The 22808-nt window shown below is 44.3% G+C and overlaps 1 protein-coding gene across 9 annotated transcripts in view; it reads right to left on the bottom strand.

The window, feature by feature from the left end:
* Positions 1 to 22808, bottom strand: part of LOC311604439 (uncharacterized protein C12orf42) — a 220127-nt gene that overhangs the window by 113876 nt on the left and 83443 nt on the right. For 4 of the 9 annotated variants that reach the window (XM_084794373.1, XM_084794376.1, XM_084794374.1 and 1 more), the window contains one exon: positions 12624 to 12717. In XM_084794373.1, the coding sequence (XP_084650499.1) occupies positions 12624 to 12629 (6 nt within the window). In that variant the 5' untranslated portion in view covers positions 12630 to 12717. Of the gene's footprint in view, positions 1 to 12623; positions 12718 to 18881; positions 19011 to 21930; positions 22193 to 22808 lie in introns of those variants that run through there. The other 5 variants (XM_084794371.1, XM_084794368.1, XM_084794372.1 and 2 more) reach the window with 3 other exon arrangements.

The following is a 22808-nucleotide window of genomic DNA, read 5'->3' as shown; positions in this document are numbered from 1 at the left end:
AAAAAAAAGAAGTTGAACAATGGATTCCTGGTTAGAGAAATCGGCAGGGACTGCCTTCCAGGCACACCCTTTCCATCGCACGCACAGCTGCGTGGACATCAGTGAGAGAATACTCTTGGGTGTTTGCGCGTACCTCCATGGAATGGGAGCTACGGGGCGTGGCGGGAAGAGCTCGGGTGTAGGGTTCTAAGACCCCGAAGGCTTGCTTCCACTCCGCATTTATTTCCTGTGATCCCAGACAAGTGATCTGCCTTGCCTGAGCTTTGCTTCCTCACTCCAAAAAAAACAAAAAACAAAAAAACAAAAACCACTGAGGTCTGAGGAGGATGACTCCACCCACCAGTCCACCATATGATAACATTTGAAGCCTTAGGCCCTTCGTTTCCACAAATAGGAAGCTGTTCACGGAACTATCTAGCCTTTTTTCCTCCCAGGGCTGTCTTCAGATTCAAAAGTAATGTATATGGATGGCAATGAGGATAGCTCAGGGGTAGAACTCTTCCTTAGCATGTGCTAAGGCCCTGGGTTAAATCCCTAAGTGTCTGTCTGTCTGTTGTCTGTCTACATGTCGGTCTATCTGTGTCTCTGTGTGTGTCTCTGTCTCTCTGTGTGTCTGTGTCTGTGTGTGTCTGTCTGTGTGTCTCTGTGTGTGTACAACTATGTCTGTGTGTGTATGTGTGCATATCTATGCCTGTGTGTGGATGTGTGTGTGGATGTGTGTGTCTGTGTCTATATATAAGATATGAAAACTGCCAAGTACTATGCAAATTTAGGATCTTTGAAAAGGAAATAAATTCATTGCTAATCTCTTTTGCTCTTCTGCTTAATCTAGACCCATGTAGTTTCAATTGATTTAGGATTCAATCTTAATCTAATCTAATCTCTCTGAAGACCATTTGGGAAGCTGGGAGTTTCTTGCACTCTTGATAAACTGCAGAACACAGCCTAAGTCCAGATGAAGAAATATTACCAGCCAGGCGTGGTGGTGCACGCCTTTAATCCCAGCACTCAGGAGGCAGAGGCAGGCGGATCGCTGTGAGTTCGAGGCCAGCCTGGACTACAAAGCAAGTCTAGGACAGCCAAGACTACACAGAGAAACCGTGTCTCGAAAAACCAAAAACAAAACAAAACAAAACAAAAAAGAAAAAAAAAAGAAATATTACCTATGCTCAGAAAATGAAGGATCTCATAATTCCATGATGTACAATAAATCATTGCTCTTTCTCCCAACCCAAACCAGAATGTGCCCTGAAAGGCCCCCCCACAGGGTTGTATGGAGGCTGGAGAGATGGCTCAGGGGTTATGGGTACTTAAGCGCACTTGCAGAGGACCAAAGTCCAGTTCCCAACCCCACATCAGGGAGCTCACAACTGCCTGTAAATCCAGATCCAGAGTGTTTAAACGCCCTCTTCTGGCTTCCACAGGTACCTGCACTCATGTGCACATAACCTCACACACACACACATATATATACAAATAAAAATAAATCAGGTTTAACATTTTTTAGTTAAAGACTAACTTTATAGCAGTGCATTCTCTATGGGTTGCTGACTTCAAGAAACACATCATTTCCCATGGGATGGACAGACCTATATACTGTTTAAGCAGAAAAACCAAGTGGAAAATAAAATATAAGACTTCTTGTACATCTGTAAAAACACTATTGGTTTGATAGATATACAACATAGGGGAAATCTTAGAATCAATGTTCCACTTCCCCATTGAAATCACACCTATAGAGACTGTCCTAAATTTGGTACATTGACATCTTTGTTTCTTATGTCCTGTAGTCTAGGCAGAGTTATAGACAAGACCATGGCAGTGGCCAAGAGCTGAGCCCTTGGAGCCACTGATGTTAAGTTTGCATTCTGATTATATTACTTGGGAGATCAGGAAAAGTAGATAAGTTCTAAGAGTCTGCGTTTCCTCTGTATTAAGGAAATCATTTGACATCCAGCTGTAAATGAATGGCATGCAATTGGGTCATTGTGAAAATCTGACAGGAAACAAAATGCCATACTCAAAAGCTTAGCATGGTGCCTGGCACACAGTGAGTGCTTCAAAACTGGGGGCTACTAATTACTGTAATTGGCCAGGACCCTTAAGTCTCAAAATTACCAAGATTAAGTCTCTCCCCCCTCATCACCTAACCCCACGCTCTTCACATTCTTGACTTCTTTATGTGGCATTTTTTATCTGATAGTTGTGACCATGGGGTTCATTATGAAGTCACCTGGATGGGGCAGCACTACTGAGTATTTAAATGAAGTCGAGTGAAGTGGAACAGAGTGGAATAAAATGGAATGCAGTGGAACAAAGCAGGTCGGAAAGGAAAGGAACTGAATGGAATGGAACTGAACAGAACGGAATGGGGAGAATAATAGAAAAAAAATACAGTAAGATAAAATAGGAAATGTAATGTCCAAGTACACTATAGTACTTGTATGTAATATATTGATGAATTGTATATAACGAGATTTAATAGTTATACTCTGTAGGCTTTGGGGTTTTTTAACCTACTTTATTTGGTGTTCTTTAATGCCTCTATCACCTTTCAAACCCATCTACCTGAGATAGAAGAGAAAGAAGGTTAGTAGGGACAATGGAGGTAAACATTTTTAGACTCAGTTCCTTGGGGGTGATTTCACTCTTCATTACCAAGATCCCAACAGTCAAGCCAAACAGAAAGCCAGCAGTCCAGCAAACACAATGGCAACTGTAGCAGCAACCTCAAAGCCTTCTCTGGAACTTCTCTCTCTAGGAACATACGGAAGCAATGCGAGGCGAAGGGAAGAAGCCAAGAGATGCAAAGCGATGCAAAAAGCACTCTCTGATTTTTAGACTGTTTAGTACACTCCCAGATTCCGTACAGGATGTTTTCCAACTGGCAAAGACCCCCACACGAGGCAGTTGCCAGCTGACAAAGATCACAAGCACTTTCAGTGGTCACTTCCAGCGGACAAACATCACATGCCCTTACGCAACTCAGTTTCACATGCCACACTTGGCATCAAAACAAAAATATATTTACATCCACTATGATACTCAGTTTAGGTACAAGATGGAATGAAAAACTAAATTTCCTACAACAACAACAACAAAAAAAAATCAAAGCCAACCCGAAAATATTCTCGTGGCAACCTGTAGTAACCTATAGAGTTCCTTCTGAGCAAAACTCCCCTACACCCTCGCCATTTGTGGAATGTTCCTGTGTCTTCTTGCAGAAACTTAGAGTTCTAAATTCTTAGCAGGCAGGGCACGATAGCACATGCCTGAAATAGCAGCTATCAGGGTAGGAGGTGGAGGCAAAACCAGGAAGATCATGAGTTCAAGGCCAGCCTTAGCTACATAGTAAGTTCAAGGGCACCTGGGTTATAGAAAACAAACAAACAAAAGGCCTTGAGTAGGCATGAGTGTTTCCTGAAGGCTTGGCAGTAATCAGTCTTTAAGACACTTCCTAAGGATTCGCCTTCTAGTATCTACCAATGTGGCCCATGTGTAGCCTCCCCTTGGCTATAAGCTAGGAGTTGTACATCACTTCTACTTAATGAACTCAGCAATGGTGACGGTGTTTAACTTTCAAGACTGGGTTATTTTTGAAAAGTCAGCTAAGTTCTCACCTCTCTCTCTCCCTGTTTTTCACATGGGAATAAGCAAGCAGCCCAGTGCAAGATCCCAAGTCTGGGACTAAACTGGTTTGCAGATACTGGTAGTACTAGCCAACAACTACTAGCCCCTCAAAAACTATAAGATAATATTTGCTATTTTGTGAGGCTGGGTTTGAACCCAATGCATTAAATAGCAATGGACAGATAACGGGTTTACTAAGACCTCAGCTACAGGGCTGGGGAGATGATGGGTGAGACGGTCAAGTGTTTGCCGTGGAAGCGTGAGCATATGAGTTCAAATCACTGACACCTAAATAACAAATAATAAATAATTTTAAGGATGTGGCAGTACCCCAGCAGCAGGGATGCAGAAGTAAGCAGATGCCCAGGGCTTCCTGGCCACCCTGGCCTGCCCAAGTCAGCGAGTTCCAGGTTCAGTGGGAGAACCTATCTCAAAATCTAAAAGTAAAGAACAAATGACAAAGAGACACCCAATGTTGGCCTCTGGCCTCCACCCCTGCATGGATATGTACACACATATAAACACACACCATAGCAAATAGGTTGCTGGGTCCATTGAAACATCCCTCATCAATATTTGGGGAATGAGGCAAAAGGTTTTGCATTTCTACCAGGGGCCCTGTTCCTCTGTGGCACTTTCAGAAGCTAATTCAATTCAGGGTTCACTCTTTGTCCCACAAAGTCAACTCTACACAGGGGGCTCTCATCTGTGCCTCCCCTACCAGTCTCTACTATATTGCCTTTGGGGCCTCAGGGCCCTGAAGCGCCTCATTTGGACAGTACAAGTCTAGGAGATTTGACGCTTTAAGCCTTAACAAGACCATGGTGCCCCACTGTACAAATGGAGTATGTCTGAAAAGCCCCCGCTGTGCAAACATCCCTGCTACTGTGCAAGAACTTCCTGTCCACATCCTTGGCCTGGAGCCCCTCTGGAAGTGCTCACTTAGCTCTGATATCATCTACACCTGAGACAAGGCACCAAAGTCAACCCAAGTTGATCTCACTCTTAACTAAAGGGCAATCTCTTCCATTCTTCAGGTTCAAGATGTGGGAGCCACTTTGTAATACTGCCCCACTTTTGCCCACACAACCCTGATTGCCTTTCAGGGGAACCTTGGACAGGACCAACCCAATGGAGGTGGGGAGGGGGTAGAAAGTAGGGGAGGTGTCAAAATCAAGCACCCTAAGGACAAGGTAATTGCCTTGAGATTCCAAATGTAGTTTATGTTTTGCGTACAGCCAGCAGGTGAGTCTTTGGTTGCCACCGAAAGCCCACTGAAATAAGTCTTTGCAAGATGCTCGCGCTATGGACACAGCACTTTCATGGTAACTCATTAACGTTCTTGCAAAGCAAGGCAGTTTATTCAAGGAAAATCCAGTCGATAGCCTATAGAGTTGAGGTCTTTTAAGTAGGAGGCCACGTGGAAACCTAGGGGTGGCCTGTGGCTGCAGGCTCCCACAGCCACCCAAAGATCAGGCCAGCGCTCCTGGCTGCACATGGCCTCCTCAGCCCTATCCATCCTCTATTACCTCAAAGCAGTTCTCAGCATGGGAATCCCTGTTGGAAGAGGGATAGTGGGGAAGTGAGAGGGGGAAGGGAGGCGCTGGGAGGCAGAGGATGCCTGCAGGGCAGCAGCTACTGGTGTTTGGGGGAGTGGAACTCAGGAAGGCATTAAAGCAGCTGAGCTCCCTTTTGGACAAGGTATTAACCAGGGGGGGAAATGTTATGTAAGACAGCTATGCATACTGTCTGTTTTCTTTTCTGGTTGTAAAGATAATGCATATAATGCTCACTAGAGTTTTAAAAGGCAGAAAGATGAGCTGGAGAGATAGCTCAGTAGTTACAAGTGCATACTGTTCTTAAGAAGACCTTGTAACTCCAGCTCCAGGGGGATCCCGTGACCTCTTCTGGTCTCCATAGGCACCTACAGCATGTGGGTACACACACACACACACACACACACACACACACACACACACCTCTTCTGGTCTCCATAGGCACCTACAGCATGTGAGTACACACACACACACACACACACACACACACACACAGACATACACACGCACACACTAAAATAAATATTTTTAATAAAAAATTTTAAAAAAAGAAAGACACCCTTTAAAAGGTACAGGATTATCTTCAATCGGTCCTTGTCTGTTCTTCTCAAGGCAAACTTTATTTTTTTACATATTTAAATTAATTTATGCAAATTACATACACACTTTGCATTGTCCGTGTATACTATAGGTTATAGAATGATCTATTATTGGCAAGTGCAGGTGGCTCCCATTGTTGGGTAACTACAAATAGCAATTCAGTGAAGATCCTTGTACAGAACTCTTGACCTCACAGTCTATGTGTTTAAGATGGAGTCTCCAAGTGGCATCAACAGACACAGGTGTTCATCAACGCTTCTAAACACTCAAAGCCAAGTCAAATGGCTCTTCAGCAGAGGCCCACAGTCAGTGTGTGCTCAACAGCAGCATAGGACCGATCCATATTTATTACACACTTCCACCAACGTAAAAATTTTAAGCCTGGTGTGGTAGTGCCCACCTGTAATCCCAGCACTCAGAGAGGCAGTGGCAGGTGGACCCCTGTGAGTCTGAGAACAGCCTGGTCTACAAAGAGAGTCCCCGACAGCCAAGGCTACATAGGGAAACCGTGTCTTAACAAACCAAAAAAAAAAAAAAAGAAAAAAAAAAGAAAAGAAAAGAAAAAGAAAAAGAAAAAAAAAAGAGTTTAATCTGCGAGAATTTGGCAAGCACAGTCACAAATCCAAAGTCAGTTGTTTTCATTTATGAGTACAAAACACATTAGGAATAGCACAGTTTGCTCATATATCTGGCCCATTTGCAAAGCCGTAAAAGCAGGCCATTGGAAAATGTTAAGTGACCTCAGAGAGAGTGTAATAGGCCAAAGGCGAAATTATCTACATAGGTCTCTCCTCAGTGATGAACTCAGGACTAAAAGCCAAGTCTTTTATTTCTCACTCACTCCAGGGTTCCTAGAGGGTTTCAGTAGGATTAAAACCTGCTGTAAAAATGTGGAGCAAAATAGAAAGGTGGAAGAGCCTTCTAACTGGCCAGTTTTGCCTCGCTGACATTTTGAAGTCTTTCCATGTCCCCTGGCAGGGGCCTCCACCACCCAACAGTCCTTTGATTATACCTTTGGGAGGGAAAGAAACATGAAATGTAAGCTTTTTTTTTTTTTTTTCAGAATGACTTACAGCAAAGTAGCCTTAGGAAGCTGGGTTGGGCTGGGGTTGTACTAAGAGGTTATCCAAGATCAAAGACAGATGGTCCCTGAGGGGTCCTTGTCTTGCTGAAGGTGAGACCCTCAGGAGAAGGTCATGCTCAAGCACTTCCTGTGATGTCACCCAGCACAGTCAAGTCTCTTCTCTCTCAAACTCTACTGTAACTGTAGAACAAGGCCGCCAGTTCTTCTCAAGGAAAGGAACGGTCTTTGCCCCCTTCCCTTGAACCCGGGCAGGCTTCTGATTACCATAACCAGCAGAATGTTTTTAAGTGATGTACCCTAACACTGCGCTAAGTGATTAAAGGCAAAGATGCTTTCTTCCTTGTCTGCTGGGAAGAATTACCCTTGGGGTCATCAGCCACCACCTGAGAGCGCCCTCTACCTTGAGACCAGCAATGGCTAAGAGTAAAAGAGTCCACACCAACTAAAAAGGCTGTGGGTAGATGCACTGGATGACAGAGTCAAACGAACACAAGCTTTGAAGCAACCCAACTCAGGTGCCAGGCACGACTGAGGGGCTCTCCATTGACCTTTGTCCAGACACTATGGGGCAGCAGAAAACCACAGTCTACACCTTTGCTGGATTACCAATTCACACTGTAACCTGGTGGGTACGAATGACGCAATGCTACTTGACAGGTTTAGGAACAGACAGTTCTCATGTTTTATTTTGCTTTTTTCAGTTTGAGAGGCTTATGGGAGCCGACACGTTTCCCAGCACCACCACAAACAACACTTCCATGCAACTCCTTATCCCTGAGTGCTAAGAAGAGGAGGGAAGAAAATAGAGAATCAAACAGTAAAGAGAGAAAAAGGAGTGTGGGAAGGATTGTAAAGTTTGTCACAGGTGAAAGCAGTCTTGGCAGGCTTTGCCCTTGGACACACCATGGAGACTCCCTGAGATTAACCTTGAGATAGACTGGGTGGAGCTATCTTGGGCCTGGAATTCAGGAAGCAGACATGGGGACTCCACCTAGACTATTGTGTTTCTATTCGACCCTCAGCGGGAGAGGAAGACCACCCCTTACACGTGACACAGGCAGGCACACAGGAGAGAGGAGCAGCAGGTTCAGACCAGGCTTGAGCGCACGTGGATCGGAAGGAGGATCCTCGAACAGGCTGGACCAGTGCGCAGGCCAGAAACACCTAGAGACCCATCCTGTGGAACGGATACCAGAAGGTTCACTCTTTTTTCCCTTTAACCTTTTTTTCCTCTTGTGTAAACTAGTTGGGTTGTATAATAAAGTTTGATTGTTAAGAAACAGAGCCAAGAAAGGAGTGAAAGTAAGACATATGTCAACAACAAACAAAGAAACAAACAAGCAGCATCTGTTCAGATACAACAAAGCAGAACTAGAGCCACCGAAAGGGGAGGCTGCAAATGTCATCCCATTGCCTCCTTGTCTGCTAGCTCAAGGAGACTGGTAGATTAAAAGAAAGATTTATACACCTGTGCACACAAATGCATGTGCACACATGCACAATGGGGCGGGGACAGGTCGACCAAGAATGACTGATCAATCTCCATGTGGAAGCTTTGGAGTTTTTTATTAGAAATAAACTGTGGTGTTAAAAGAAATTATATTCGTGTTTAAATATAACGTCACCCATGCTCAAAAAAAAATTGTCAACTAGAAATACAGTTTTGGCTTTAATCGAAGCCACCGCTTCTTGTTTAGTTTCGCCCAAAGGAGATTATTTCCCTCTTGTTTGTAATACACCTCATCCCCATAAAGTCGGAAAACAAACCTGAGTCAGAATAGATTTCTCCCAAGCCAGGGCTTGCAAAGTCAGCAGAGCTCGGTGTCTGAGTCTCTACCGTCAGGGATCAGGAGCAGAGAAGGTGGCTGGGCCTTTCTGAGACTTCGCAAGATTCTAAACATCAAATATTGGGAGTAGGCCGTGAAGAGGTGAAGGTTTGGAGAGACACCCCCCACCAAGATAAACTTTCTCCAGTTCCCCTCCTTCCACTTAAGTCAAAGGATCCTCTGAGGGGAATTTAGTACATCCGAATGTTTTTTTTGTAGCCTTTTCATTCGTGTGGGATTTTTAGCCAGCACCCTGGAATGGCAAATGCCTCCTCCTTGTCAGTGCAAACCATGTAGATTCAGAAAAAGCCATCCTCCACTGAGAAGCCAATTGTTTTCTATAGAGAGAAGGAACAAACGCACCCTATCCCAGCAGGCTTTTGCCTCAGCTTCCTCTGAGCAAACACAAGGAAGTCTAGCTGGCGCAGTCAATCCCGCTGCCCCACACTAGGCCCCTGCAGTTGTTACTGTTTACCCTTCCTATTAATCTGTCAATGTTCTGGTCAAACATGTGAAACAATATGGCGGGGCGCATAGCTAAGTTGGTCATTGCTAAGTAACTTGGGCCAAAGAAATAGAAATGGAACCCCTGACCAACAAAAATGTGAGGCCCAAACACAACTGTGCAAAAAAAAAAAATCAACAATGCCAGCACATGACAATTCTTTTTCTCCAGAGTGACTCTGATTTAACGTCCCTCTCACCGAAGAGTAATCTCCACAAATAATTCCGTCCCAGAATCTAAATTCGGGTCATGTCACTGTTCCTATCGTTATAGGGTAAAACTGTCTGGGCACGTTGTGGGGGATGGGAGCTGTCAGAAGATGCCGTTGCCCTGCGGTGAACGAGCTAATTGAAGAATTTACTTTGACACAGCAGACAAGCTGACAACAGAAATATTCTTTGAGCCTAACAAATTCGAAGTCTCTTGTTCAGCAGCACGCTCTGGAAAGAAAAACTTTTCCTATTTCCCAGACATATTCCAAATGTAGTCAATTTTTTAAAATACATTTATTTAAGCTGTGGTTTGAACGTGACATGTCCTCCAAGGGTCCTTGTGTCTAAGCACTTGATTTCCAGCTGGTGGCGCTGTTTCAAAGGCTGCACAACCTTTAGGAGATAAAGCACGGCTGGAGTGGACAACTAAGCCCAGCTCTACTTCCTGTCCAGTCTTCGCTGTTTAACAGTGTGACTTACTTAGCAAACGCAAGGTGACCAGCTTGCCTCACGCCCCTGCTATCCTGCCTTCTGGGTCACACTGGACTGCATCTTCTCAAACTGTAACCCAAACTAAATGCTTCCTCCTGTACGATGCGTCTTTTCAAGCGCTTGGTCACGACAATACGAAAAAGTAGCTAATGCCTTCTTAACGCAAAGTTCCAAACAGCCACCTCCATTCCACTCGGATTAGCACAAAAGACAAAGCGTGCCTGACGTTCTAGCCCTTGTGGTACGAGACCAAAAAAAAAAAAAAAATAAGCTGCCTGAAGACAAGTGAAGGCAACAACTGTCTAAGCCACACCCTGGTTTTTTGGTTTGGTTTGGTTTTGTTTTGTTTTGTTTTGTTTGAGAAATACAGCGCTTGCATTTCTCTGCTGTGTTTTCAAGAACTGACCTGAATGGGAGGAGTGGGTGACTGATGTTCTGACTATGGGATGCCAGGACACAGCACAGGAAAGTGACAGAAACGTCGTTGGAATCAGGCTGAGTAAATTCCCCCTGTGTAGCTATTTAGTAGCTATTTGATCCTTGAGATGTAAACAACTTCTCTGAGATATGTCTACTCACCGATGTCTAGATTACATGGTCACCACAACAGTCAGGATACTAAAGGACCATAAATGGCTATATTCCCAGATCTAGAGGAAGCCAAGAGGAAGTTTCCTAAAATGAGCTTTGGGTGAGGGAACTATTCTTGATGGGTAGATAAAGCAAGAAATGTTTCACCTCGTGAGGTGAAAAGGTTAAATAGAATATATATATACATATGCATATATATGTATATATATTCTACATTATAGTCTACATATATATATATAGTCTACATATATATATATATATATATATATATATATATATATATATATATATATATATATATATTCCATGATTTAGCAACTGACACACAGTAAGTATTCTGTAAGTGGCTACAAAGATGATTATGGTACTTATTTTTGTCATGGTTATCAACCTCTGTTCTTAAAAATATCAAGTGATAGGGTTATTTATAAAAAGATATAAAATAGTGCAGGCGAGTCCACAACTAACTAATACCAGCTTAATTCTGGATACTAGGGTAGCAAAATCTCTTATTACTAAATATATTTGTATTGGCTGGGATTATTCTGTCCTCTCAGAAGGGCCACAGGATCACATAGTATAATCTCCAAAATTTACTTTACAAGTTAATATGGACTGGAACTCGCTCTACAGACCAGGCTGGCCTCAAACTCAAAGATCCACCTACCTCTGCCTCTGCTGGGATTAAAGGCGTGCGCCACCACCGCCCAGGCAATAGGCATTTTCAAAGAGCTTCTCTCCAGTACTGAGTGGTAGCTAATCCTTATAAAATACTTTCTTGTGCGCCACCTTACTGAACAACACGGCATGTTAAAGGACAAAATTATATCAATTCATTCGGATTATGAGTTGGTACTTTACTAGTTCCTGGGTGGCACACAGAGCCACAAAAGTGGCCCCACCCCTCACCTTCAGCGAGAGACCCAGGCAGCAGAGAGAGGCTCTATGAAGAAAATCAAGGGACAGTACGAGGCTAAAGAGCATTGGACAAATATTAAACATGAGGTTCATTGAAGGCCTTCTGAGCAGAGATATGAACTATGTAAGAGTGTAAGTCATTCCACACCAAGGAAGAGTTAAGTGAGCACAGAGGCGAGGGTGTGGCAAGGTGGCCAGAGGAGAACAAGCAGAGGGCGAGGGAAGCAATGACAGGAAGTTCACTTCCCTTCCTAGCACCTCTCGAGGTGTCTGTGTCCTAACCCCCACCTCCAACCCCCCACCCCCAATCCCTGCTGTCTGAGTTTGGTGCCTTACAGGCCCAAAGGAACTTTGCAACTGTAATTAAGCCAAGGAGAGTGAGGTGGGATTATCCTGTGAGTGCTCAAGGGTCCTTAACTACTGCAGGGTGAGACAGAAGAGGCCAGAGAGAGGTCACTGGAGAGGGAGACTCAACCTGTGGCTGCTGGCTTTGATGAGGAGGAAAAGTCAAGCAGAGTCAAGAAGCTGGAAACGAGGAAGAAATAGAAAGGCTCTAGAAAGGCCTAGAACACTGTTAATACCCAGGGTTTCTTTTTTTAACTCAAAATATGTATTAGGCTTCTGAGCTGCAAGGCATTTAAGCCTTCTCTCACTATCTCAGCACTCTTTACACAGCAGAAGATGCAGTTTGGGGGGGGGGGTTGTTTTGGTTTTGCTTTTGGTTTTTAGCTTTTTGCCTTTCTGTTCAAAACATGAACTTGTACAGCTTGGGGGAACCAGTATTTGCTTTAACCCCATATGCCCAACCAGTATGGCACGCGGTCACCTTAGCAGTACACAAAAGAATGTCAGAGTGAGGGCTGCACCTCCTAGGTTTGCTTAAGAGCAGCATAATATTTTGCTGGTGTGAAAATAAATAAATAAACAAATAAATAAATATGAATAAATATTTTCTGAAGGCATACACAATTACTCTCCTACTTGCATATTTTACACATCATTGCAGCCACGTGAATAGAAACTAGCAGGATGTTTCGAACTGTGAGACCGATATCATTGACTCAAGAATCAAAATGATTGGCTGGCCTGGAGCAAGCCCACTGATTTAGACAGAAAGAAAAGAAGAAAGAAAGAAAGAAAGAAAGAAAGAAAGAAAGAAAGAAAGAAGAAAGAAAGAAAGAAAAGGAAAAAGTTTCTTTCACACACTACCTGCATACTGTTTTGAAGTCTGATATTCAGTTAGAATGCTTCTCCCATTCCTCCACACTAGTCACGTTAGGCATCCGTCTGTAAATTCAGTCTCCTGTAACAACAGAGGGAGAAAGGACCAGTTATCGAGATGCAATGGCCGTTTAAGACACTACATCACTCTACCTAAAGCACTTTGCTTCTTGACAGTGACTTCTGACAGCACGTTATACTCTTCCGAGATATAAGATTATCTACTTGTAAGACACAGCTCTAGGGACCACTTGAGTTTCTTTCTATTTGTGGGTTTTGTTTTTATTGTCGCATTGAAATCTTCTTTTTCTTTTTTTTTTTTTCCCCTTTGACAAAGGATGTGGCTATGTGGGGCTTCAAACTCAGAATCCCTAATACCGGAGTTGCAAGCGTGTGCATTTTTCAGATCATATCCAGGATATAGAAATCCAATTGTGAGCAAATATTCCTGTTTGTGGCCTCACATACTCAGGAATGTTTGGAAGCCCTTTGACATGTGTTTATAGACATAGAGGGTCCACTAAGCCAAGGGCTGAGAGTATCTTCACACAGCATGAGGCCTACCACAGACATTTCCCCGCTCTGATATCCCCACCAATGTGTCCAGAAAGTTTCTTAATCTCCATGTATGACTTTCTTTATTCTGTTACTATAAAAAGTTCATCGAAACATGACATTTGAAGTAACCAACAGCTGTGTTCCCAGACTGTGGTCACTCACATCTGCCTCCAGACTAAATGGTTTCTTATCCCCTTTGAGGAGAAAGCTGTTCTTTATGTCGTCATCATCTTAAATACAAGCCAGCCAATACTTTCTCCGTAATGCTGAAATATGTGTCCGTAGGTTACTGGAGATTTTTAACGCGAATGGTTGTATATCTTGACAACACTGACAGCTGTTCATCCTTCTTCCTTTCAAATATCCATGCTTTAAGTGTTTTGTCTTCCCGCACTAGCTTGCATCTCCAGTATGTGAAGAGCTATGGTGGTACGCACGCCTGCTTTCCCCAGAAACAGATTTACTCTGCACTCAGCATAGGAAGGCCATACTTGTCCCTCCCTTGCTGTGGGTTCTAAAATATTCGGGGGTTTGAAAAGTATTCTGGGTAGATCGGAGAGGCCTAGGAAAATTAGGAAAGAGTCTGATCAATTAAAATGCCTTCGAAAGCCAGGGCATGGTGGCACTTGCCTTTAATCCCAGCACTCCGGAGACAGAAAAAGGAGGATGTCTGTGAGTTCAAGGCCAGTCTGGTCTACAAAGCAAGTCCAGGACAGCCAGGGAGGGCTACACAGAGAAACCCTGTCTCAAGAAATCAAAAACAAAACAAAACAAAACAAAAGTCTTAGAAGCACAATCCCTAACTCTCTGTCACCGGTAGTTTTCTGTGCTTTCTACTCTTGTTCATTTTGAATAAGTAATTTTGTATTTGTAGTTCTAAGACTTGAATCTAAGGTATTTCTATTGCAGAAGCAGGATATAAAACTGGCTATAAAGGGTTAACTACGTAGGAAAGAAAAAATGGGGTGCAAAAACTAACAGGGGGTGATACTGACAGATCAATAGGTGCTCTCCCTCAAGGGGTGGAGCCCCAGACATTCAGGCTGCCCACAAGTTGGATACTCCTTATTGTTTTGATATTGAAAAGAAAGGATTATTTCCATGCTCAGGTATAATGTGTGCCATATTTTTTTTAATCTTTTGTAGATGTCTTTATAAATTTGAGCAGACTCCCTTCAATTCACAGTTTACAAAGATTCTTGGGTTTTTTTTTTTTAAGGCTAGGAGCAGATGGTGAATACTGTTCAATGTTTTCTCTGCATGTTTTCAGATGATCATGTTTTTATTTTTAACCTGTTAATGTGCTAAGAAATTTTGTGACATTAAGTCAGTCAAGCATTCACGGCTATAACATGTTTACTTTTCAGTGTTGGAATGTGTTAATCTAACAATATTCATTTTATTTTTTCAGTGACCATGAGTGAAATTCATCCTACCCCCACCTTTATACCTTTACATTTTTGTCAAGGTTATGTTCGTCCCAGAAAAGGGCTTAGGATATTCACTTTCCTAAACCACTGGTAGAAGTTTACATATAATTGAAATTACTTGTCTCATACATACTTGAATAGCTATTGATTAAAAGCAGAGCTGTGCTCTGTCCCCTGAGCACCATAGCTTTGTCTGCCTCCCTGAGGAGGTCTGCAGGGCCCCAGGAACATTCAGGGTCATCCGGGACACAGCCACAATAAGTGAACATCCTGCTGTTTTCTGAGCTTCGTCTTCAGGCCCATGGCTCTGCCTGCCTCTCCAAGGACTACCGCCAGCATCAGGAACATCCAGCCAGCATCAGGGACAAGCCGCTTGATAAAGACCAACTTACAATGGATAAGAGCCAGGGCAATATGGTGCCACCAGAGCCCAGATGTTCTACTACAACAAGCCCTGGATGTCCTAACACAACCAAAGCACAAGAAGATGACCTGAAATCCAATCTTATTAAGATGGTAGAGGTCTTCAAATAGGAAATGAGTAAATCCCTTAAAGAGATACAAGAAGATATAACCAAACAGGTGAAGGAAATGAATAAAACTGTTCAAGACGTGAAAATGGAAATAGAAGCAATAAAGAAAACATAAACTGGGGGAATCCTGGAGATGGAGAAGCTAGGAAACATAACAGGAACTACAGATGCAAGCATCACCAACAGAATATACGAGGTGAAAGAGAAAATCTCAAGTGTGGAAGCTTCCACTGAAGGCATCGATACCTCAGTCAAAGAAAATGTTAAATCTAAAAAGTTCCTGACACAAAACACCCAAGGAATCTGGACGTTGTGAAAAGACCAAACCTAAGAATAATAGGAATAGGAGGAGAAGACTTCCAGCTCCAAGGACCAGAAAAAATCATAGAAGAAAATTTCACAAACCTAAAGAAAGAGATGCCTATAAACATACAATAAGTTTACAAAACAACAAATAGATTGGACCAGAAAAGAAAATGTTCCTGCCGCATAATAATCAAAACATTAAATATAGGGAACAAAGCAAGAATATTAAAAGCTGCAAGGGAAAAAGGCCAAGGAACATGCAAAGGGAGACCTCTCAGGACTACACCCAAAATTGCAATAGCAACTCTCAAAGCCAGAAACATCTGCACAGATGTGCTGCAGACTCTAAGAGACCACAGTTGTCAGTCCAGGTTACTATACCCAGAAAAACTTATAATCATTACAGATAGATAAAACAAGATATTCCATGACAGAACCAACTTTAAATAATACACTACTCTGGAGAGATGGCTTAGCCGTTAAAGGCTAGGCTCACAACCAAAAATATAAACAATATCTATGCAAAAATCCAACCTTACAGAAGATACCAAAAGGAAAGTTCCAACAAAAGGAGGTTAACTACACCCAAGAAAGCACAGGAAGTAACTCCACACCAGCAAAACCAAAAGAAGAGAAACACACACACACACACCAACAATATCAAAATAACAGGAATTATCATTAATCTCTCAACATTATTGGACTCAATTCCCCAATGAAAAGACACAAAATAGATGCAAAAACAGAATCCATCATTCTACTGCATATAAGAAACACACCTCAAAAAAAAAGAAAAGAAAAGAAAAAAGAAAAAGAAAAAGAAAAGAAACACACCTCGGCAACAAAGATAGGCATTACCTCAGAGTAAAGGGCTGGAAAAAGATGTTCCAAGCAAACAGACCTAAGAAGCAAGCTGGAGTAGCCATTCTAATATTTAATAAAATAGGCTTTCAACCAAAAGTAATCAAAAGAGATCGGGAAGGACAATTCATACTGATCCAAGAAAAAAAATCCACCAAGATGTCATCTCAATTCTGAACATCTATGCCCTGAATGCAAGGGCAACCACATTTGCAAAAGAAACATTACTAAAGCTAAAATTACACATTGAACCCCACACACTAAGATCGGGAGATTTCAACACTACACTCTCACCAATGGACAGGCCATCAACACAGAAACTAAACAGAGAAATAATAAAACTAATATTTCCTGCATTCTGCCTTCTTGGAATTACAGGCGCCATGGCTTTAGCTGAGGCCCGCAGAAGGAATATTGAAACAAATGCCGGAACTGCCAAGCTGTTTCAACAGTTCACCACACGGCTTCTATTCCAGAGAACCTAGGTTCAAATCCCTGCATGCACATGGCCACTAACCACTTTCTGTAACTCCAGTTCCAGGGGATCGGATGCCCTCTCCTGTCTCCATGAGCACCATACACATGTGCTACACAAGCATACAGGCAAGAAAATGCCAGTAAAATATACTCTAAAGCTATATAAATATTTTTTTAAACATATATATATTCTTCCTCTCAACAGATAGTTGGTGAGACTGAAGAAAGCCTACATCTATTGGGATAAGTTTACCAGTACCTTTAAAGAAAAAGTGGTGAGGAAGCTGGAGAGACAGCTCAGTAGTTAAGGACACAGATGACCTGGGTTCCATTCCCAGCACCCCCATGGCGGGTCACAATTGTCTGTAACTCTAGCTCTGGGGGACCCAACAGCCTGTGCTAACCTCTGCAAATGCTACATGAATGTGGTGCACATACATACCTGTAGGTAAAACATTCACACATGGAAAATAAAAATAATCTTGTTTTTTAAAGAAAGAGATAAATGGGGCTGGAGAGATGGCAGAACCATTAAAGGCTAGGCTCACAACCAAAAAAAAAGAGGAAGAAGGAGGAGGAGGAGGAGGAGGAGAAGGAGAAGAAGAAGAGAAATGTAGTTACAGTCTGCGTCTCAGCCTTTGTTGATTTCTGTCCTCTTTTGCTTTCCTGGGTCCAGATGTTCACACCTTGAGCTCTCGCTTGTCCATGACAACCAGACTTTGTGGATGCAGTAGTTAGCACTCTCCTATCTACTTCCCCTCCCATGTGCCTAAGTTATCTTCTGCCTGTTCTGATGACCAATCTTAGGCAACCCATTCTGGCTTAAAACAGAAACCTCACTCTCCAGTTCATCTTTTCTAAGGATCTGTACGGAGTCACCTTGCATACACCAATAAAGCTGACAAACTGATATGCAAAACAAACAAACAAACAAACAAACAAACAAAATGCGCCCTGAGTCTACAATCCAGGACTCTGAAGAGAATGGGAAGATTTAGCCGGATGTGATACCCTTAGGTCAGCCTCGTGTGGTGGGTTAAATGAAAATAGCCCCCATGGACTCATAGAGAGTGGCGCTATTAGGAAGTGTGGCCTTGTTGGAGAAGTGTGTCACTGGGGGTATGCCACCATGCCCCCCTCCATGATCAGAGTGGACTAAACCTCTGAACCCAATTAGATGGATTCAGGCCCCAATTAAATGCTTTCCTTTAGGAGAATTGCCGTGGTCATGCTGTCTCTTTACAGCAATAGAAGCCCTAAGATACCTGGTCTGCATAGAGCAGAGAGAGGAGAAGGGAGGGAGGGAGGGAGGAAGGGAGGGAGGGAGGGAGGAAGGAAGGGAGAGAATGAGAAAGAATGTATTTTACTGAATTCTCAAAGATAATCTTTAGCTTATTGGATATTTCTTTCCATTCTTGGCTTTAGAGTGTGTGTCGGGGTGTGTGTGTGTGTGTGTGTGTGTGTGTGTGTGTGTGTGTGTGTGTGTGGGTGGGTGTGCGTGCGCGTGCGCGCATGCGCATACGCGCCTGTGCTCTTAAACAGACTTGCCAGTCATTTGCATGTGGTCTCCCCATTTCAAGAGCTCAGCATAGTGGAAAGCACCTAAGGCACCCCCATGCCACTGCAGGTGCTTGCCCCGGAATGCCTCTAGTCCCATAGCACAGCTTTTTTTTTTTTTTTTTTTTTTTGCCTCTCAGTCAGCATCTATTTGTTCCCTCTCTGCCGTTTCACAGGCTCCTACTTGTTCATTCTGCCCATTTGTTGTGGCTCTAAACAGTTCCCTTTCGAGCTCCTGGCTTCTCAAGGCTTCCTCCGGATTCATCTGAGGAAACCGAGTCGGCGGTTCCGGTTCCTGTGCAGAAGCTGGAACTCTCACCGCCCTAGCCGATTTCCTCACGTCACAGCGAATTACAGGTGTCCAGAAGGCTACAGACTGACCGCTGCCTCCCCCACAGAAGCCAGCTGTCAGACCCCAGACGCACCATCTCCATTTAAGGCCCTCAACAGTAGCTCAAAGTTAACACACTGAAACTGAAGTCACGCGGATTCATACACCACACCACATGCGGGTTCACACCTACCTTCTCTCTAGTGTGTGCGCCATCGCTGAGCTGAGGTTGCCCTGCCTGCGCTCCTGTCTCTTCACATCAACCACACATTTTCACTCACCAGGGTCTCATCAGTTCTCTCTGAAGCAGACCCAAGGCCCATGCGCTTTCTTCATTTCCATCAGCACAGTGTAATCCAAGACATCACATACGCCTTTGTCTGGTAACTAAGGTAGCCTTCCAGCAGCTCTTTACCAGCCATTGCATGTCTGGCTCTGCTATCCAATTCATCAGGGCTTGACCTTCATCTCATCAATTGGTCAGTGCCCAATTTGAGGCTATCAGCTCTCTGTCTCCCTGTCTCTGCCTCTCTCTGCCTCTGTTTGTCTCTGTCTCTCTCTCTGTCTGTCCATCCATATCTCTCTCTCTCTCTCTCTCTCTCTCTCTCTCTCTCTCTCTCTCTTTCTCTCTCTCTCTGTCTCCCTCACACACAGAGACACACACACACACACATACACCCATGCATGCATGCACTCACACATACACATGCATGCATGCACTTGCGCGCGCGCGCGCGCGCACACACACACACACACACACACGCACATGTACACGCACACACACACAGTTTACTTGGCTTCCCCGGTGTCTATACTGGCTTCAGGTCACAGGTGACTCTGGCCTGCTTTAGTTAGCCTAAGCAAAGAGAATCTCACCCATTTCAAAGCTATGCAATTGCCTCATGGCTTTGTATGTCTAACGTATTGGGAAGGAGATGACAAAGAACAGAGGGAAATCAAAATAGGAAGCAAGGAAGAAAAGAAAATCTTCAAACAATATAAGCCATAAAATTAGAAGAAGGTAAGCAGCTGGGTATGGTGGTACACAGTACTCTCAGGAGGTAGAGGCAGAGAACTCAGTGAGTTCAAGGCCAGCCTGCTCCACATGGCAAGTTTCAGGACAACTGGGGCTACACAGAGAATCCTTTCTCAAAAATAGAAAGAAAAAAAAGAGAAAGGAGAGATACACAAAGAAAATAAAATTATTATCATTATAAGGGAAAGAAACACAATTTAAATAAACACAAATTATATATATATATATCCTTTAACATTTAAACATTCTAACCATTTACTTCTAAGTATTACATAATCATTACTAACTTCCTGCCCTGAGGTTTGTATAAACTGACTGTCTTTGAATTCTAGTGAATTCCACTAGTTTAAGAACTGAACAAAAACACTGGTCCAAATGAGTTGAAAAAAAAAAGCATTTGAAAAAGTCATTAAGAGCCCTTACAAGAATCTTTTTTTTTTCCTGGTTGTAAGTTTGCATAGCAAGGATCTAGGACATGTTTCAAAATAAAGCGACTCCCTCATACAGCAGTGAGTACACGAGGCATCCTTTTCCAACAATAGCCTTGCCCTCTGGCCTCTCTCTGGCCTCCAGAATGCCTCTTTGTAAATCACAGGTGTCCGTGGGCAGAAAGACCATCAGAGGGGAGTTTATTGTGAGTTCTTTCTCTCCCACTTGTTCTAAACCTGTTCAGAGAGCGCTTCATGCCACACACCAAATCTCCATCAAAATCGAGAAACAAGAAATTTTCTGTATGCCCGCCCAACAGCCGCACTGTGACATTAGTTTCGACAGCTCTGTGACCCCCGTATTGTCCCAACTTTATTCACTAGTCTCTTTCTCTCTTTCTTTTTCCTGATGCTTTTTTTTAAGCCTTTATTGGCATTGGGCATTTTTTATCTACTGTAAAATAAAAAGGAGAAGGATGGCTTTTTTTTTTAAAGCACTCTGTGTGACAGTTTAAAAAAGAAAAAGAAAGCTATCTGCAGTTACTGTAGTAATGCTTTAAAGAAAGGGGGGCAGCGAAGCACCTGCAAATCAAAGAAAGATGCCATGGCACCGTCGTCGGATCCCCCCCCCCCGCCACGCCCTCCTTCTCTTAAAGTTATTCGTGGCCATTACAGAATAGGCCTGGCAATGAATTTATGTGACAGCTATGAAGTTAGTATTAAAATTGTGAATACTGCCTAGCAGTTTTCATGGCCTTACTATAAGATAGCCTCAATTTGCCACACAGCGGTGAATAGGGTACAGAAAAGGGTGTGTGTGACCAGTGAATGGGAGGAGGGTGTGTGAATGCGAAGAGGGCTTCACGGGAGGGGCGGCACGGTCCTCGCCAGAGAATGATTTATGTTTGAGCTTCCAGAAAGGAAAGTCCGGAGAAGCAGCAGCCTGAAAGGCCCTTGAAGCATTGGAGATAGGGGGGGTGGGGGCGGGCCCGGGGCGGGTGTCTACACATTTTGTCATTCCAATGCCAGTTCTAGAAGCAGGGATCAAGGCCGGGCTGTGGTAAAGCCATTCCTCTAGTCTTCCCAGACCAACCATGAAATGCCAGCAGGGAGCAAATGTGGGGCATGCTACTACAAAATGGGAGAAAAGGAAAGAGGGAGGGTGTCAGTCAGCCTTGATCCACTTGGAGAGAGTTCCGAGAGAGAGACGAAGCGTGCTGGGTGTGAGTTAGGAGAACTCTTCAGATGCGGGGCTGGCCGGGAGGATTTGGAGTGGGCATTCAGGAAAAAAAAAAAATGAGGTGAAGTGACTGCAAAGAGCAAGGGGGCGTGCCCGGGGCGCCCGACCCCGCCCTAGGCCCCTCCCCCGACCCCTATTAGCATGCGGGAAGCGCGGGCCACGGGGCGGGGGCGGCGCAGTGGGATCGCGGCGCTAGGCTCATTGTGGCCAACGCTCGCCTCCACGGGGGACCATCTGCTCGCTGTCAATGCATCACCTGCTCGTCTGGGCCGTCGCCCGGGCAACCGAGGGAGGGGGGGGGCAGATTAAGGAGCGTGTGCGTCTTGGTGTGGGTACTGGCAGCAGGGGCGGGGGCTGGGCGCAGTTCTGTCGCCTGTACCCTGGGACTGGTCAAGCTGGGTGGAGGGGGCTGTCGACCACCGGGGGCGATCGGACTGCCGCTCATAGCCCCCACGGCCCCTCCTGAGAGCCCACCCCCACCCGATGTGGCAGGAGTCTACAGAAGCCAAAAGCGCAGGGTCCCTTTCTAGCAACCCACCTCCTTGGTGTCCAGACCAGACCTACGACTTCCTCTTCTACCTCTCTCTACCTGCAGCTGCAGAGGCTCTATCCTGTGCTCGCCGCAGCCTCCTCCAAGCGAGCTGGCCGCACACTGCCCAACTCTTTATGGGCACCTCCGGGCGCGGTTCTTAGAGCTAGGCAGTCTCCGAGCAACCACAATGGGGCCAGCATCGCAAGTAGACCCTGCCCCGCCCCTGCCACCAAAGTCACAGACAGTGACCACATAGTCTGCTCTACCGCCCAGCACCAAGGCCTGGACAAGCCTTCAGCCTAATAATATAAGCGTCACCTGCTGATCTTTTGTCAAAAAGTTGGTTTTTCACGAAGGAGGTAGTTCTAGTGGTTACGGGGCGAGGGTGGGGGCGGTGGATTTTTTTTTTCCCTCAAGTCCCCTACCAATCCAGGCCTCTCCGTTAAATCACAAGCTAAAGGGATAATAGCACTGCGGCCAGCAGCAGGGGGCAGAGCGATACTGCGCTTGGGAACAGTGCCCATTTCTCTCTGCCTTTGAGGCACAGACTCAAATTTCTTAAAAGTTTAGAAACTTTCAAAAACTTCTATTCCAACCTGTCAAGGATTTAGCGGTACCCACAGAGGCAGTTCACATCTGCCTGGGAATTCTATGCAGCTGAGCGGGAAAAAAAAAAAAACAACTTTTAGGTTTGGTTTTTTATTTGGGTTTTGAATTTGGAATGCCAGTGGTTGGATTTTTGAGACATATACTGTCCTCTAATCATCAGCCCCAGTGTAACACTGAACACACCAGAATCCTCCCATCTGAGCTGCCCCAGTTCGGGGATTACCCACTGGAGAACCTACTGCCACCAGCTAGCTAAGATTTTTGTTTACAGATAG

This window comes from Acomys minous (assembly GCF_964271855.1).
Source record: "Acomys minous genome assembly, chromosome: 9".
Classification (NCBI taxonomy): Eukaryota; Metazoa; Chordata; class Mammalia; order Rodentia; family Muridae; genus Acomys; species Acomys minous.
This window is presented reverse-complemented; position numbering and strand designations above follow the sequence as displayed.